The sequence below is a fragment of the Sinocyclocheilus rhinocerous genome, unplaced genomic scaffold, assembly GCF_001515625.1.
Source record: "Sinocyclocheilus rhinocerous isolate Xijiao unplaced genomic scaffold, SAMN03320098_v1.1 scaffold43, whole genome shotgun sequence".
In the NCBI taxonomy this organism is placed as follows: domain Eukaryota; kingdom Metazoa; phylum Chordata; class Actinopteri; order Cypriniformes; family Cyprinidae; genus Sinocyclocheilus; species Sinocyclocheilus rhinocerous.
Window position 1 is genome coordinate 1098719 of NW_015628370.1, and position 15054 is coordinate 1113772.

The 15054-nt window shown below is 39.8% G+C and overlaps 1 protein-coding gene across 3 annotated transcripts in view; it reads right to left on the minus strand.

The window, feature by feature from the left end:
* The window catches only part of LOC107737764 (AT-rich interactive domain-containing protein 1A-like), a 71735-nt gene that overhangs the window by 37571 nt on the left and 19110 nt on the right, over positions 1-15054 (minus strand). For 2 of the 3 annotated variants that reach the window (XM_016549384.1, XM_016549382.1), the window contains exons 2-4: positions 12214-12426; positions 7438-7986; positions 7192-7308 (exon numbers count right to left, since the gene is read on the minus strand). In XM_016549384.1, the coding sequence (XP_016404870.1) occupies positions 7192-7308; positions 7438-7986; positions 12214-12426 (879 nt within the window). The remainder of the gene's footprint in view (positions 1-7191; positions 7309-7437; positions 7987-12213; positions 12427-15054) is intronic. The other variant, XM_016549385.1, reaches the window with a different exon arrangement.

The following is a 15054-nucleotide window of genomic DNA, read 5'->3' on the forward strand; positions in this document are numbered from 1 at the left end:
GAGAGAGAGAGAGAGAGAGAGGGAGAGGAAGAGAGAGAGGGAGGGGGGCTGGAGGGCTGAGAGTGGGTGTGTGAACAAGAAAGCAAGAGACAGACAACGAAGGGAGGGAAGGAGAGCACGAAAAGACAAAAAAAACTACAAGTGAAACGTATTTGATGCATGAATCCTTGAAACATAAAGTGCAGTGAATGCAGTGAATACTGCAGCTCTTCTTGCCTCCTGCTTGATTACACTAACGCAGAGGACGAGGGGAAAACTGTGTGTGCAACAGAGAGCGCATGAACAAGAGCAACGGCCCCTGAACCTGAATAAGCCATGCGCACACAGGAAGACCCAGAATAGCAACAGGAAACACGCCCCAGACTCTGAATACTGCAACGGCACAGCCATGCAAACCAGGCCGAGAGCTGCACTGAACCGCTGCCTTCTCAACAGCATTCAGATCACACAGAGACTGAAAAACTATCAGTTTACAGTTCAGAAGGGACAGTGTTATTCTAAGAGATTGAAGCAGAAATATACACTTATAAAATTAGATTACATTTCCTTCTGAAGAAATTGTGAATAGTGCATGTTAACATGTAAAACACCACTACAATGCTAGTGTGTTCTGAGTAACTGCCAGAGCACTGTAAGTGCAAAGGTGAATCAAAAGTTTCCAAACTAATAAGGCAGTATCACAATAAATACTGTGGCGATGGTATAAAGTGTCAATCAGAGATTTTATATCACAGTACGTAGCTGACATGCATCCTGTTTTAAAGAGTTAAGCACAATATACCGTCAAAAAATATCTCAACGCACGACGTTGAGTATTCATGCAAACAGTCGACTGTCAATGTCACACTGAAACGTATACACTGGTAAAAACTAAAAGTATGTCAGTATATTCAGCCCTCTACGGACACCTTGGCAATTGAATCGCCATTGGCTAGTAATTTTTTTAGTTTACTCAGTCTTTGAGATAAGTCAGAATATTATTATTATTTTTTATTCTGTGATGGAAACGGGCTTCCATAGCACTCCTTTTCATACTTTTAGTAAAATACTATCACTTTTTCTCAAACCACATTTTCTGAGGCATCATTCATGTAGCACAAACAGTGCAGGAATGAGCTACAGTTGTTGAAATCACTAACCCCAAGTATGCGCGAGTATAACTGCCATGCTTGCCTTAGCAAACATTATTAATAAATATAAAAGCTGCAGGAATAAAAAGAGAAGGATAAATACGCCACTCTCTGCAACCAGACAGTACAACAAAGAGAGAGTAAGAAAAACAGAAAACCGCAACAAGGACAAAGCTGTTAGATGGGAAACTAAGTGAAAAGGAACAGGGCAGAAAGGGAGAGGAGAGATGGATGGAAAGAGTCGAGGACATCTGACAGTACTGGAGCACTTGGCACTGGCGCTCTGTCAGGGTGGGAGTGCTGGGGAGAAATGCGGGTGGTCTTGAAATTATGTCAGCCGCTGGGGTTCCTGTGTGAAAATGGCTCTGTGTCTCTCTCTCTCTCCAACACACTTTTCCTCTCTTCCCTTCCATTTCCTTCTTTCATCCTCAATATCCTGCCTCAATCCATCCTGACGCCCTCTTTCCCCACTAAACATCCATCTGCTTTCAACACAGTGTTACATACAAAACTCGATTTTTGCAGCAACTTACATAATTAATAACTAGTTTAAAATTACTTTGTTATCTCTTCCCCTACCATCGTGTTTTCACTGTTATATGGTAGGGGGCGCTATTACACATATTCTTCAAGAGCATTGAATCCCTGGATCAAAACACGTCAAAGAAAACGCGATTGCATGTGTAAGCAGATGCACATGTAAAATAACGCGATTATCAAGCATTAAACAGCATATAAATCAAAATTACCGAATGAAATGTCGACTGTGAAGCTTTGAGGGTGTTGATGGAAGCGATCGACTCCATCTATGTTTTGATCGTTAGAGAGAGAGTCGATCCAGACGTAGTCTTTGACAAAAATGTGATTTTTTTTTCTTTTTGTTTTTTGTTCAAATTGTTGCTTTTTTCATATTCAAATGAATGCGTGAGGCTAGAATAAAAGAGGCTAGTTTTGTTTTCTTTAAAAGCAGAGGCTCTGTTCTTTTGATATTGCATGTTCAGATATTCATACAGCAAAATATTCTGGGGGCCATGAAAATTTTGTGAAAATGATCAAAAATGCTGGCGGCGGCTGGCAGGAAATGGGTTAAAGGGTTAGTTCACCCAAAAATGAAAATGACCCCATGATTTACTCACCCTCAAGCCATCCTAGGTGTATATGACTTTCTTCTTTCAGACGAATACAGTCGGAGTTATATTAGAAAATGTCCTGGCTCTTCCAAGCTTTATAATGGCAGTGAACGGGTGTTGAGATTTTGAAGCCCAAAAAAATGCATCCATCTATCATTAAAAGTGCTCCACACAGCTCCGGGGGGTTAATAAAGGCCTCCTGAATATTTTTACATATCAAAGACTGCACACGATTATGATAGTGTGATGCATCGCAATCTATTGAATTGTTACACACAAAATATTCCAGTCCCATTTTCCTTAGCGTCTCTCTCGTGTTCCCAACGGGCCGGGCCCCTCTGAGTCGGAATTACTACTCCATAAAACATTTCCACTGGGAGAAAGAGGGGAAAAACGAGCGAGTGTGTGACTAACATGTGACCTTCCCATCCAGGCCCGAGCACACTGACTAAATATACATCTCAGAAAAAGATGCCGCCAAAAGATTATGGACAAAGGTTTAAGTGACGATTCAAACGGAGCACTTACAGAGGATTTTGACTTGGGAAGAAAGAGTGTGAGAGAGAGAGATAATAGCAGTGGGGGAAGTGAGGGGCTGAGGGTGACGGACCCCTGAAGTCACGGCAGAGTTTAGCAGTACAGAGGGGGGGCGGATACTGCTTGGGATTAGCCGCACTTTGAGGAAGGGCCACAAAAGGCTGTTAGAAAGGAACTGGAGGAGATTAGAAGCGACTGGAGGGAGTGTTCATGTTCTCTCACACACAGAGAGGATATATCACTTCCAGGGCGTCCCACAATTGAAATCCCAGGCTACTGGAAATCTCCCCCCCTGTGTCAGATCTCTGTCGTTCGTATACGCAGACATAAACACCATTATCATCAACCAAATGGAAGAGGATTTGATCTGATCCTCGACTGATATGAACCGCACTGCATTGAGATTAATTTGGGAAATGAAAAAGAAAAAGCAGAATTCAAAACTAATTAATCAGGATCACGGCAAAAGACGCCCAGTCTTTCTGCAGATGAAGACACAATCTGGGGAATCAGTTTTTTTGGATTCAGATCCTCCCCAGAATTTGATCGGCTCCAGCTTTCTGTCGTTTTCCATCTTGGCGCGTATCAGCGTACATATGACAGAGACATTATGGTAAACCAGAACGCGTCTACGGAGGACTATGCCAAATGGGTATTAAGTAAGACAAATGCAAGCTCATGAAAAGCTGTCTGAAGGCAGAATCTTGCCAACAAAAACCCACAAGTCCAATTATTTTGTGTTGTCAATATAATTGCCAATCACAGAATGTGGCTTCTCATTTACTTACATTTCATATAGTGAGAGGGGCCTTCGAATATTGTGGACATTGGAGGGCCTTCAAGTCAAAAAGGTTGATGACCACTGCTTTAACATCTACAACTGAGCCAACATCAGTAGCAGACAACAGGTAACATGCAGCTATTATCAATTATTACTCTATCAGTATTGCTCTGCATCACCAGGTCTGCTTGTATTGTACAGGTGTTTCCGCAACTGTGTTTTGAAGGCTAATCTCAACCTGGACTGACCAGTTACTGCTTAATCCATTAACAAGATTTTAGAAAAGTACTAGTAATATCAGTATCCCTGCACATTATACATGTGTGTGTGTGGCCTCACTGACGTCAGACCAAAGAGAAAATGGATTCATAGGTGAAGCAAGTTACATTTAAGATGATTAAAAAAATACCATTTTATTCTTTGGAATAATGTAGGCTGATAAAGTAAACGGAAATTAATTCTGACTTCATGTCAAAGCACCAATTTAGTTTTACTGATAACATGCACAAAACAAAATGCTGCCTTCATAAATTCAGCTACAGCAGGCACTGCTGAATCAAACGGTCAGGAATGCTGTAAATATCGTTCAGTGGAGACGACACGACATACATGAGAACAAACAGTTCACAAAGAGCTGACAAAGTGTGCGGTTGCTAGACGTGTTCATTCGTTGCGATGTGAAGCAACGATTATCAGGAAACCAGCTCAACCAGTCAAACTGGTCCCTATTCAGTCACTGAAAAGTCTCTGTAGTTGGCAGCTTTAATCCACATCGCCGTGCATGAAATCAGTCCTCAAAACCCAACAAATGAAGACTTGCCCTAAAAGACCCAGAAGTCTCATTAGGATATTTCCAGGAGGCGAAAGAACTATATTTTTGTATCAGGACTTAATCCTTATAGACGCTAAAGCAGCAAGGAGATCCATGTGTAGACCTTAAAACAAATAAACCATGTAACAATACGAATAAGCCCAGTATCGCTTCTCAGCATGGTAGTACCATTAAACTACTAGTAGTTTTTGTTACACAGCTGGATAACGCGCTCGCAGGTCAGGTAGTGATTTGGAGGTGTTGTGCCTTTGGTGTCGGCTGGGCTAAAGTTAGCAGTAGGGGCTAATCTACCATGAGAGCAGAGCATGAGGGAGATGTTAGTGGTAGAAGGGGGTCAATCGAGGGCTACATTACTGCCTTTCCCGCAGGCAACCGTGGGGATTCCTGGGATTGAATAAAAGAGCAAAATATATAAATAAATAAAGGAATAAGAGGAAATCACATCCTGAGGGCATCCCCCACCGGCAGAGACTGAATGATCTCGGTTCACTCACGCCTCTTTTACCTTCTCCAGCCCTCCAGCTCTCTATTAGACACCTCTCTCTCTCTCTCATTAATTATTGCAACTCATTTGGAAATTTCGGAGACACTGTTGCTCTGAAAGAGCTATTTGTATCTGCTGACCTATAAACACACACACACACACACACCATATCCTGAATGTTTTTCACCCTGACAGATGATGTGCACACCTTGGAGTTTTCACTGGCCTGGTTTCCAAAAGCAACTAATCTCGCATTGCCGACTTTTGGCGTCCATGCTTATCTTGGACTGGAAGTAACCTTGTGACCAACATGTAGCACGATATAAGGTTTATGCTGGGTAAATCAGAAAAGTCAGTACCACCACAATAACATTCAGGTGCAAAAAAAAAAAAAAAAACTCTTTCACAGAGTGATGCAATAGTTTTCACGCAAGGCTCTACAGAATGTTCTGCAGAGTTTAGCTCTGTGTGCTCCAACACACTTCACACAGAATGCATTTTTCCATTCCAATGCGCTGCTTTTCCATTGCTTTTCTATGTAAATGCACTAAACAGACATCTATGACCGTTGCGCACGCGTCTCATGTCTTTTGCAGCGCCTTACACATGACCGCCGCGTTTTTAAGACGCCGTGTCAAGTTTTCAGCTTTTACACGCAGCGTAAAAGCTGAAAAAAAAGCTGACCAATTTCTGATTGGTCCACTGTTTTGGAACTGACATGATGAGCGATCATCATGTCAGTTCCAAAACAGTGGACCAATCAGAAGACCCTGGAGGCGGGGCAAGAGCTGTGAACTTTTGTTTACAGAAGCAAGTTGGCATGGAAATGTTTTATCTGATGGCAACATGGCGGAGGAGGCGTTCTGTTCTGCGCTTTTTTAAAAACCATTCCTGAGCTCTGCTTCTCACGCGTGTTTTGTGTGAACAGCCCCTTACCTGTAAGTGTCTAATAACCCTGAAGCCCATGATTAGCTCGTTCAGTTGTGTTTACTTAGGACTGGAGCTAATCTCTGCAGGAGAAGGGACCTTTAGGAACAGGACTGGACACCATGAATTAGGAACGTAGTTTACGGTTTCTACTACCTGCCCCAAAACTCATGAATCTTACAGAGTTAGATTCAAACGAAACCTTTACTCTCCCAATCCCTGTATAGCAGTATTTCCAAACACTGTTCGTAGAGTAGGGCCCTATGATTTCCATGATGCGGAAAACGCGGACTGAATCGCGGAATCCAGTAAAATAAAAATGGAATTTACTGTGTAACGCAGAATGTCACAATTTGCCAAATTTTGGACGAATAAATCGAAAGTAGGTCACTTCACTTGAATCAGATTGCGAAAAGGACTTGTGTCTGTGAATATTAAACTGCAAAAAGACTTTTAAATATGAGTCCTGCATGTTCTGCATGTCTCTGTGTGAATGAATGGCGCAGACTACGCACATCCTGAAGCGTGCCATCTCACTAAACGAGGACATGAATATATGAACGTTGTCTCCAGAACTTGAAAGAAACTTGTGAAACAAATATATTACTTACATTATTATTAAAACTTAATTTTTTTGAGGAATAATCTCTTAGCACTTAGTTTGGCAAAAAATTGAAAGGGTTTAATTTTCATTGGATTACAAGAAAAATTTTATTCACGCTTTATGCCTTCATTTGATTACCAGAAAAAAAATAAAAAAATAAAAACAAAACGTATTTCATAGGACCCTAAAATTTATTAACTTTTAATAAATTGCTGTTAACTTGTATAAGTTTCATGATTTCAAGACATGCTTTTTGATTAATAAACTTTAATTTAACCATTAAAATGGAGCACAGAAAAAAAAACGGATTTCATAGGGCCCTAGTAGAGGCACCCGAACAGAACACATTTTCCATTTCAGCTCTTGGAGTCTGAACTGAAGAGCTGATGTTTGATTAGGAAGAGTTTGAAAGTGTGCAGTGTTAGAGGGGGCCTCCAGGAACAGGGCTGTGAAAGACTTCTGGATAGTTTTATCTATGACTACAGTCGTCCAGCCAATTACTATCCTTAAGAAAAAGACAGTCGCCCAGTGATTTGAGACACAAGTGGAGACTGGATAAGTTTTTATATGCTGCCTGTGATAGTCAACTAAAGACATTCCGTTGAACATCCAAAGCACATTGCATAGAGTCAACGCTTGTAAAGAATGAGTTACCACTACAAAAGTGATTTCCTCGTCAGGACAGCTTATCTTTAAGCACCTTAAATCGTTCTGAAAGCTAGCACGGCATGAGGTTTGTCTGGTTTGAAAGCCTCATGGGACTCACAGGCAGGCTGGAGGGTCGTCCCTGCATGGTCTCCTCTGGACCGCCCTTCACGGACCCCATGGGCTGATTGGAGGAAGGAGCTGAAGACTGAGAGCTGAAGGAGTCTTGAGACAGCTCCTGAGGAATAAAGTCAGGACAACTAAATGTAGAAGCACTTCTGAAAGGGCAACAAGGATAGCGTTCACCGACGCAACTCCAAGTAAGTGAAACGCTGTTAAAACCCGCCATATCGATTTTGGTTTTTACCTGAGGTGGCGGAGGAAAGCGCTGGAAGGGCGACTGCTGCTGCTGCTGAGACTGCAGTGGAGGGGTTTGGGAGTAAGGTGAGGGCTGACCCTGTCCTGAAGCTTGCTGGGATGACGGAGGGGGCGCCGAGACGGGCGGCTGCGATTGTGGCGGGCCCTGCGGCTGTTGTGAGGGCCCTTGCTGCTGAGGAGGCTGCCCTGGACCGGAAGGTGGTTGAGTGTATCCGGGCTGCGACCCCTGCTGGCCCTGAGACGGACCCTGTGACTGAGGGGGACCCTGGGACTGGGGGAAGGCTGGCTGTCCTGACTGTGGCTGTGGAGTCTGGGAGTATGGAGGCTGGCCCTGAGGGGGAACGTAAGGGGGCCCACTCTGGCCATGGGGAGGACCAGGGGGTTGCTGGGAGTAAGGGGGCTGAGAGGCCGCTCCAGTGGAGGGCTGCTGGGGGTATGGAGACTGCTGGGGGCCTCCGTGAGGTGAAGGGCCCTGTTGTCCGTAGTAGCCACCTTGGTTCTGAGCATAACCACTGGGGCCATGCTGTCCAAAGCCAATCTATAGAGAAAAAAACACAGCGGGAACCAAAGAGTGCATCAATTAACAAGCAAACAATCATTTTGCAATGTAGAGCTATAAACTAGAGACACTGATATATCTGTGATCATTTGTAATTGTTGGCGTGTGCTTAAATTCCTGATCACAATGCATGCAAATCAGAGCTGGTTATTGGCACCGATTTGCTGATCTGATTCAGATTCACAGACTATCGATTTCACATTGATCATATATATAAAATGCAAACGTATATATGACTATTATTTTGACTGAACATTTGCATGTGTGTTCAGTGTCATATTTGATACATCAGGATTTTATGGCTCATGTTAGTATAATATAGTAAGAAAAAAGACCTCATACTTGAGGGAAAAAATATATATATAAAACAAAATGCAATGCAATACAATGATTGAGAAATGAACAAATAATCGTTCTCCAAAAGCCTGATCATATTTGATATTCAACATGATTTTTCTAAAGTGATGTCTAGATAATCATGTAAACCTAGTAAGTCCAGAAGTGTTCGTTCTGAAATATTACGAACAATAAAAAAGTTATTCTTAGCTTTATTTTAACAGCATTTCTCTAGATTTGTAATGAGGAGCATGTTATAAATAATATTATCAACTACACACAAAACTTAAAGTTCTTTCTTCATGCCAAATTATTTTTTTAAAAAGCACTAAAAATCTTACAGAATAAAGTGTTTAGTTAGTTTAGCTGTATTATTTGTACTAAAAGTAGCAGTTCCCTAGCTTCTAAACATTCTTTAAAATTATTTTTTAATTAAGTCATTATTGTTTGTTTTCATGTTTTCATGATTTCAAAAGTTCTGATTAAAGTGTTTTCCACTCAAGCTTTTGTCATGTGCGCGCGGAGAGGAAAGCACAGACCAGGGAACTGCTTGGAAATTGTAACCCGCAACACTTTCAGTGAAAGGGGTGAACTGACACTCAGTTTAGAGCCAGCGTAACCCGTAAATAAAACTGAAACAGATGAGTGTAAGAGGTGCAGGCCCAGTCCGCAACCAGCAATACAGCAGACTCACTACAAACACAAAAACTGCACTGGCTATTTCAAGCATCCACTGAAAATATATAATAAGAAGCCCTGGTGCAATGTTTTTAATATTAATATTCAAAAATGAACACAAAAGCACAGTGGCATAATTGTAGTGGATTGTTCGTTGCTGTGTTCTATGTTTACTTCTGTATTTTGGTATATGCTTAAATTTTGTACAGCACTTTGGCCAACAGCTGTTGTATTTAAATGTGCTTTATAAATAAATATGACTGACTGACTGACAAAAGGCCAATGTAAATTCATAATCACTCATGATCAGTTATGGGTCATAATATTTTCATGTTTATTGGTAACAGCAAAAATTTGTATTATTGTAATGATGAGAATCAAGTTGGCAAGGGAGCGTATAAAACAGGAGTTAATGTAAGTACATTGTGAGATGTGTTCATACACACTCTGAAAAGGCTCACAATAGCAGCAAAGAGACATATTTTAGGTTTCAGGAGGACAGAGGTCAGTGTTTTCTACAGAGCTCTTATCCATCTGAAGGACCGGTGTGCACACGGGCTTTCAGAGAAACGCTTGCATTTCATTACTTTCAGTCAGCATTCAAAAAAATGTGACCTTGCTGGAGAGTGTACCGTGTGACACAAAAGTCTGATGGTGACAAGCTGGGCACTTTCCCTCTCAAGGAGAAAGGAAATATAAAAATGGGGTGGGGGGGGAAACCCTCTGACAGGGAGGTTTAATAAAAACAACCTGAAGTGCATGCTCTATGCCAGTCTACAAATGGATGGCACACCAGTGCATCTGCTTACTCGACAAGCACAATGAGGCACCCGGCGCAGACAACAGGATGAAGAAAGAGGCACTTGAAGACCGCCACACACAAACCTTCAGACGTGTGAGGAAATCCCCACGTGACAAACCTGAGCCTCGCTGTGACCTCATAACAACCTTCTTTGAAAGCACAGATGAAAAGACCCATGAGCTCATGCTGCAATGATCAAGAACGTCTTAAGAGCATCAGAAGCCTTCAGGTTCAAGCTGAGACTGAAAAACAAAAATCTGGCAGCAGAGGAAAAGGTCTGCCCACAATATAAACGAACAGAATGGCTGGGCCTGAATTCTACTGTATGGAGCTAAAATAGTCTCAATTTTTTTTCTACCATTTTGAATAATGTACCAAATAGCTTCTGGCCCTTATTTACCTCCATAGTAGAAAATTGTCACTTGAAGTCGTACCTTCATCTCAGAGTGAACATTTCTGACAACTGAGTTTTGGTGATCCCTACTGAACATTATTTTTGTCATCATTTTTTTCTGTTTGGACGATATGTCGGAAAATAAACGCTGATTTTGACTAGTGGTCGACAGATATTGTTTTTTTGACAGCCAATGCCGATATCTTGGAAAGCAGGGTGGCCGATATAAAGCAGATATAATTATATTTATTTTAATTAATATTTAAGAAATTTGAAATCATTTGAAAATGGATTAAAAAATAAATTTGTAAAATAAATGAATATGACAGTGGGCAAATGCATAAAGCGCAGCATAATTTGAAATCATGAATTTAATGTTTAAAGCATTCAGTTTGCACTGACCGAAAGTCACGCAGTGAACACGCGATCGTGCAGGTCACATGCACACTTCAAGATCTCACAGCTGGATTTGACTAAGTTTGCAAGGTTTGTGAAATTAGATTTCCATTAGCCATTCAAAGATTTGTTTAAATGATGTAAATACGTATTTGCTGAATGCTGACGGCAAACGAGAAAGTATAATGTTTGCCTTTCTATTACTAATAATATAAAAGCAATCGTTATAATACTTTTTGTATACATTAATTCCTTTGTTTAACCGTTCTGATTATTAGACAGACTTCTATCCGTATTAGACAGAACTGTTAACGACGACGGCGAACAAGAGGGAGAATGTGAGCACTGTGTGCTCAGGCGCTGCCGATCTCAGCGCCGTCAAAATAAAAGTCCCGCCTCGAACGCATCGGCCAAACAGAAAAACTTATCGGCCAATGCCGATAATTAAAAAATGCCAAATATCAGCCGATATATCGGCCTTGGCGTTATATCGGTCGACCACTAATTTTGTCGGCATGTGGGAATATATTTTGACAGATCTTATTTCTCCTGCTTTCCATCTCCATTAGTTTATTTTCTCTGTTTAAAAGTTCTGACGAATAAATTATTACACAGAACTTTTAAACAAAGTTAGTAACGGCTATACAGATAGCATTTGCTTTTGTTATTATTATCAGAAAGGTAAACACTACAATACTTACTCATCTACTGTCAATACACATTTCATTTGAACAAGTCTTTGGATATCTAATAATCGTTTAATTTTACTAACCCTGCAAACTTTGCAAAATCCAGCTCTCATTTTTAACAGTTTCTTTATTTGTGAAAAACACTATAAAAGAACTACAGAATCAAGAAGTTGCCATCTTAAGAAAAAAAAAAAAAATTTAATTTCAGCAAGTGTTATGCATGTGCTTTTACCATTTTTAAATTAAATATTGTGATAACTTTCACCGTTGTTCAAAAATGTGGGGTCAGTAAGATTTTTAATGTTTTTTTAAATAGTTTCTTCTGCTCATCAAGAATGCATTTATTTCATCAAAAATACAGAAAAAAACAGTACTATTGTGAAATATTACAATTTAAAATAAATAAAAATAAAATAAAAAGACTCATATGCTAAGAAAAGATTTCTATTTTGAATAAATGCTGTTCTTTTCACCAGTTTATTCATCAAAGAATCCTGAAAAAACTATCACAGTTTCCAAAAAAAAAATATTATGCAGCACAATAGTTTCCAACATTGATGATAATAATAAGTCCTCATATTATACTGATTTCTGAAGGATCATGTGACACTGAAGACTGGAGTAATGATGCTGAAAATTCAGCTTTGATCACAGGAATAAATTATATTTTAAAGTATATTAAGATAGAAAACCATTATTTTAACTTTTAATAATTTCACAATATCACTTCTGTATTTGTTTCCATATTTTTGATCATATAAATGCAGCCCTGATGAGTAAAAAAAATTTAAAAAAACATTAAAAATCTTACTGTGTACATCGATTTTATATTGGCCATCGTCTCTCTAAATTGCTCTCAGCATCAGCCATCCAAAAAAAAAACAAAAAAAACATGAATACGCTGAACTGACCTGTTGTCCATACTGTATTCCGCTCATGCTTCCGGGAGTCCGGCCCTGCATGCTCATAGGATACCTCTGGGGTCCCGGGGCCCCGTAACCCTGTCCTGGGTAAGGAGGACCCTGCTGGGAGCCAGGGGGAGGCCCCTGCTGCTGAGAGTAGGGGTTTCCACCACCATAATGCTGCCCTCGAATTTTCCCCACCTGCTCCATGGGGCCTGGAGGCTGAAAGAGACAAAGAGAACGACAGTAAGCACTAATAATTCAGCGGCACGGTACAAAATCAGCTGGTGCCATACAGGAGGAGAAATTACTGTGGTACGTTTCATTGAGCCGACTGAACACCAAGCATTCGAGTCATTCATTTTCTGAAAGCATTCACTTAGGCATCTCTGGTTAAGATAAAGTCAATGGTGATCAATATCAAGAGAGGCTTGTTTCCGCTGTTAAGACTGAAAACAAATCACAATGCCATATAACAGAGAATTAGCCGGAGCACAGCAAAGGCACACCAGCCCAAATCAAAAATGAGAGAATGAAAGCAGCGGTTCAGTCTGCCAGGGGCTGGAGATTGGATGAACGGTCAACTTCCCTTTGAAAACAGACAAGAGGAAACAAGAGAGATCAGAATAAAGTCTTTGGGACTGCGGGACTGGAAGACGGTGCATGGGAATTGCACAAAGATGACAGGGACGGAAACTGAGATCATAAACTAGAGATGCACCGATTGCAATTTTCTTGGCCGATTCCGATTTTTTGTTAGTGTGATCTGCCGAAACCGATTTTTGCCGATTCCGATTTTCTTTCTAAGAACATAATTGACAGCATATACAAACAAAAATCTACTTTTCTTCAACACAAAGTTTTATTTTCATAAAAAAACACAAGTAAAAAGTCAGTAATAAAATGACAACAAATACAAAAATGGCAAACAATAGCACAGATAAATGCAATAGAATAAAGAGAGCTATGAAACTAAGTTTTTCAGGTGTACCATTAAAGGTATAAAACGTATTCAGTCAAGAGCAGAATTATTTTCTTTGTCTTTTGTTCTTTGATTAACATGACAGACAGCAGCAGGAATATTGGACTGCGGTCCCTTTAAGAGTTTATCCACGGACCCAAAATACTGTTACACAACATGCATTCTCTTTCTCAACTATTCAACGTTCCAAAACTGACTGTGTTTAACTGAATACTCGCCAAAATGGGTTTAACATGACAGACAGCAGCAGGAATATTGGACTGCGGTTCCTTTAAGAGTTTATCCACGGACCCAATATACTGTTACACAACATGCGTTCTCTTTCTCAACTATTTAACGTTCCAAAACTGACTGTGTTTAACTGGATACTCGGCAAAACGGGCATTCCGACATTTTTTTTTTTTTTTTATGTGAACGTTTTAGCGCAGTTAGCCACTCATTTTGGTATTTGTGGCTCACAAGCTGTTTGAGACCGAGCGCGGCTTGTGCGCTCCACAGGTGAGGCTCTCTGGAAATCTGAAGTCTTCCATCAGTAGGAGGAAGAAACAACATGATATTTTTAAACTGATGCTTCTAGTGTGGACAACTCAGTTGATTAATGGAAGAAATATTGTTTTGTAGCTCAGAAGTCCAGCACAGAGACAGCTTTAAGTGTTTCTTTTTGACAACACTCAGGGCCCTATGATTTCCACAGAATAGAATTTACTGTGTAAGACGGAATGTCACGGAACTTGCCAAATCATAAATGAATAAATCAAAAGTAGGACAGTACACTCAAATCAAATTGCGATATGGACTAGTGTCTGCGAATATTAAACCACAAAAAGACTAAATATGAAATTTGAGGAAAAACTACCATCATATCACATACACACACAGATCTCTTTACGGCAACCCGGCAAAACAAAAGTTTGGGTTAACTTGAAGAAATTGTGACAAATATATTACTATTGTACAGTAGAACGTACGTCTTACTACTAATACTGCTGCTACTAAATTTAATACTCAAACTTTATTTTTAAGGGGAAAAAAATAAAAAAAATAAAAACGCATGGAATTTCTGCCATGTTTTAATTTTAATAGTAAACCTCTGTCGTGCAGCACTTTGTTTGCCAAAAAAAAAGAAAAACTGTTTGTTTAATTTTCATTTGATTAAAACATCAATTAAATTAATGTTTTATGCCATAATTTGATTACCAGAAGCATTAAATTACATAACACAGAATTTCTGGGGGGGGAGGGGTCATTTTGATTATTACAATTTATTAAACTATTAAAATGGAATCCAGAAAAATGAAAATGGAAAACAAAGAATTTGATGTAAAACAAAGCAGAAATTGAGAGAAAGAAAAAAAACATTTCATAGGGCACTAAATAATTAGATTTTTGTTCAACTTTTAATAAATTGCTGTTAACTAATAAAAGTTCTGTGTTTAAAATGGGGGAAAAAATGGAATCTAGAAAAATTTAAAAAAGGAAAAAATGGAATTTGGGAAAAAAATAAAATGGAACTTGGGAAAAAAACGCAACAGATTTTATAGGGCCCTAAATTCAGCAGTGTTCACATGTATAAGAAGAGTAGGTGCTTCATCTCGTCTACATGCTGTGATGAAGCATGAGGTTACAGCTGAGATCAGTGAAGCCTTTGACCGAAAGCGTAATGGAAGAGGATGAAGAAGAAGAAGAATTATGTTTGAACAAAGATCTGAGCAAACCTCTGACCTCAAGTTGCCATCTCCATTTATAGTCTTGGGATTTTACATGGTTAGAATAAGTAAGATTTAATGCTGCTGCATGTCCAGTGAAAACTATTACTTCAACAACAAATTCATTTCTGTATGTCGCTTTGAGGAAACGGCCCACAAATC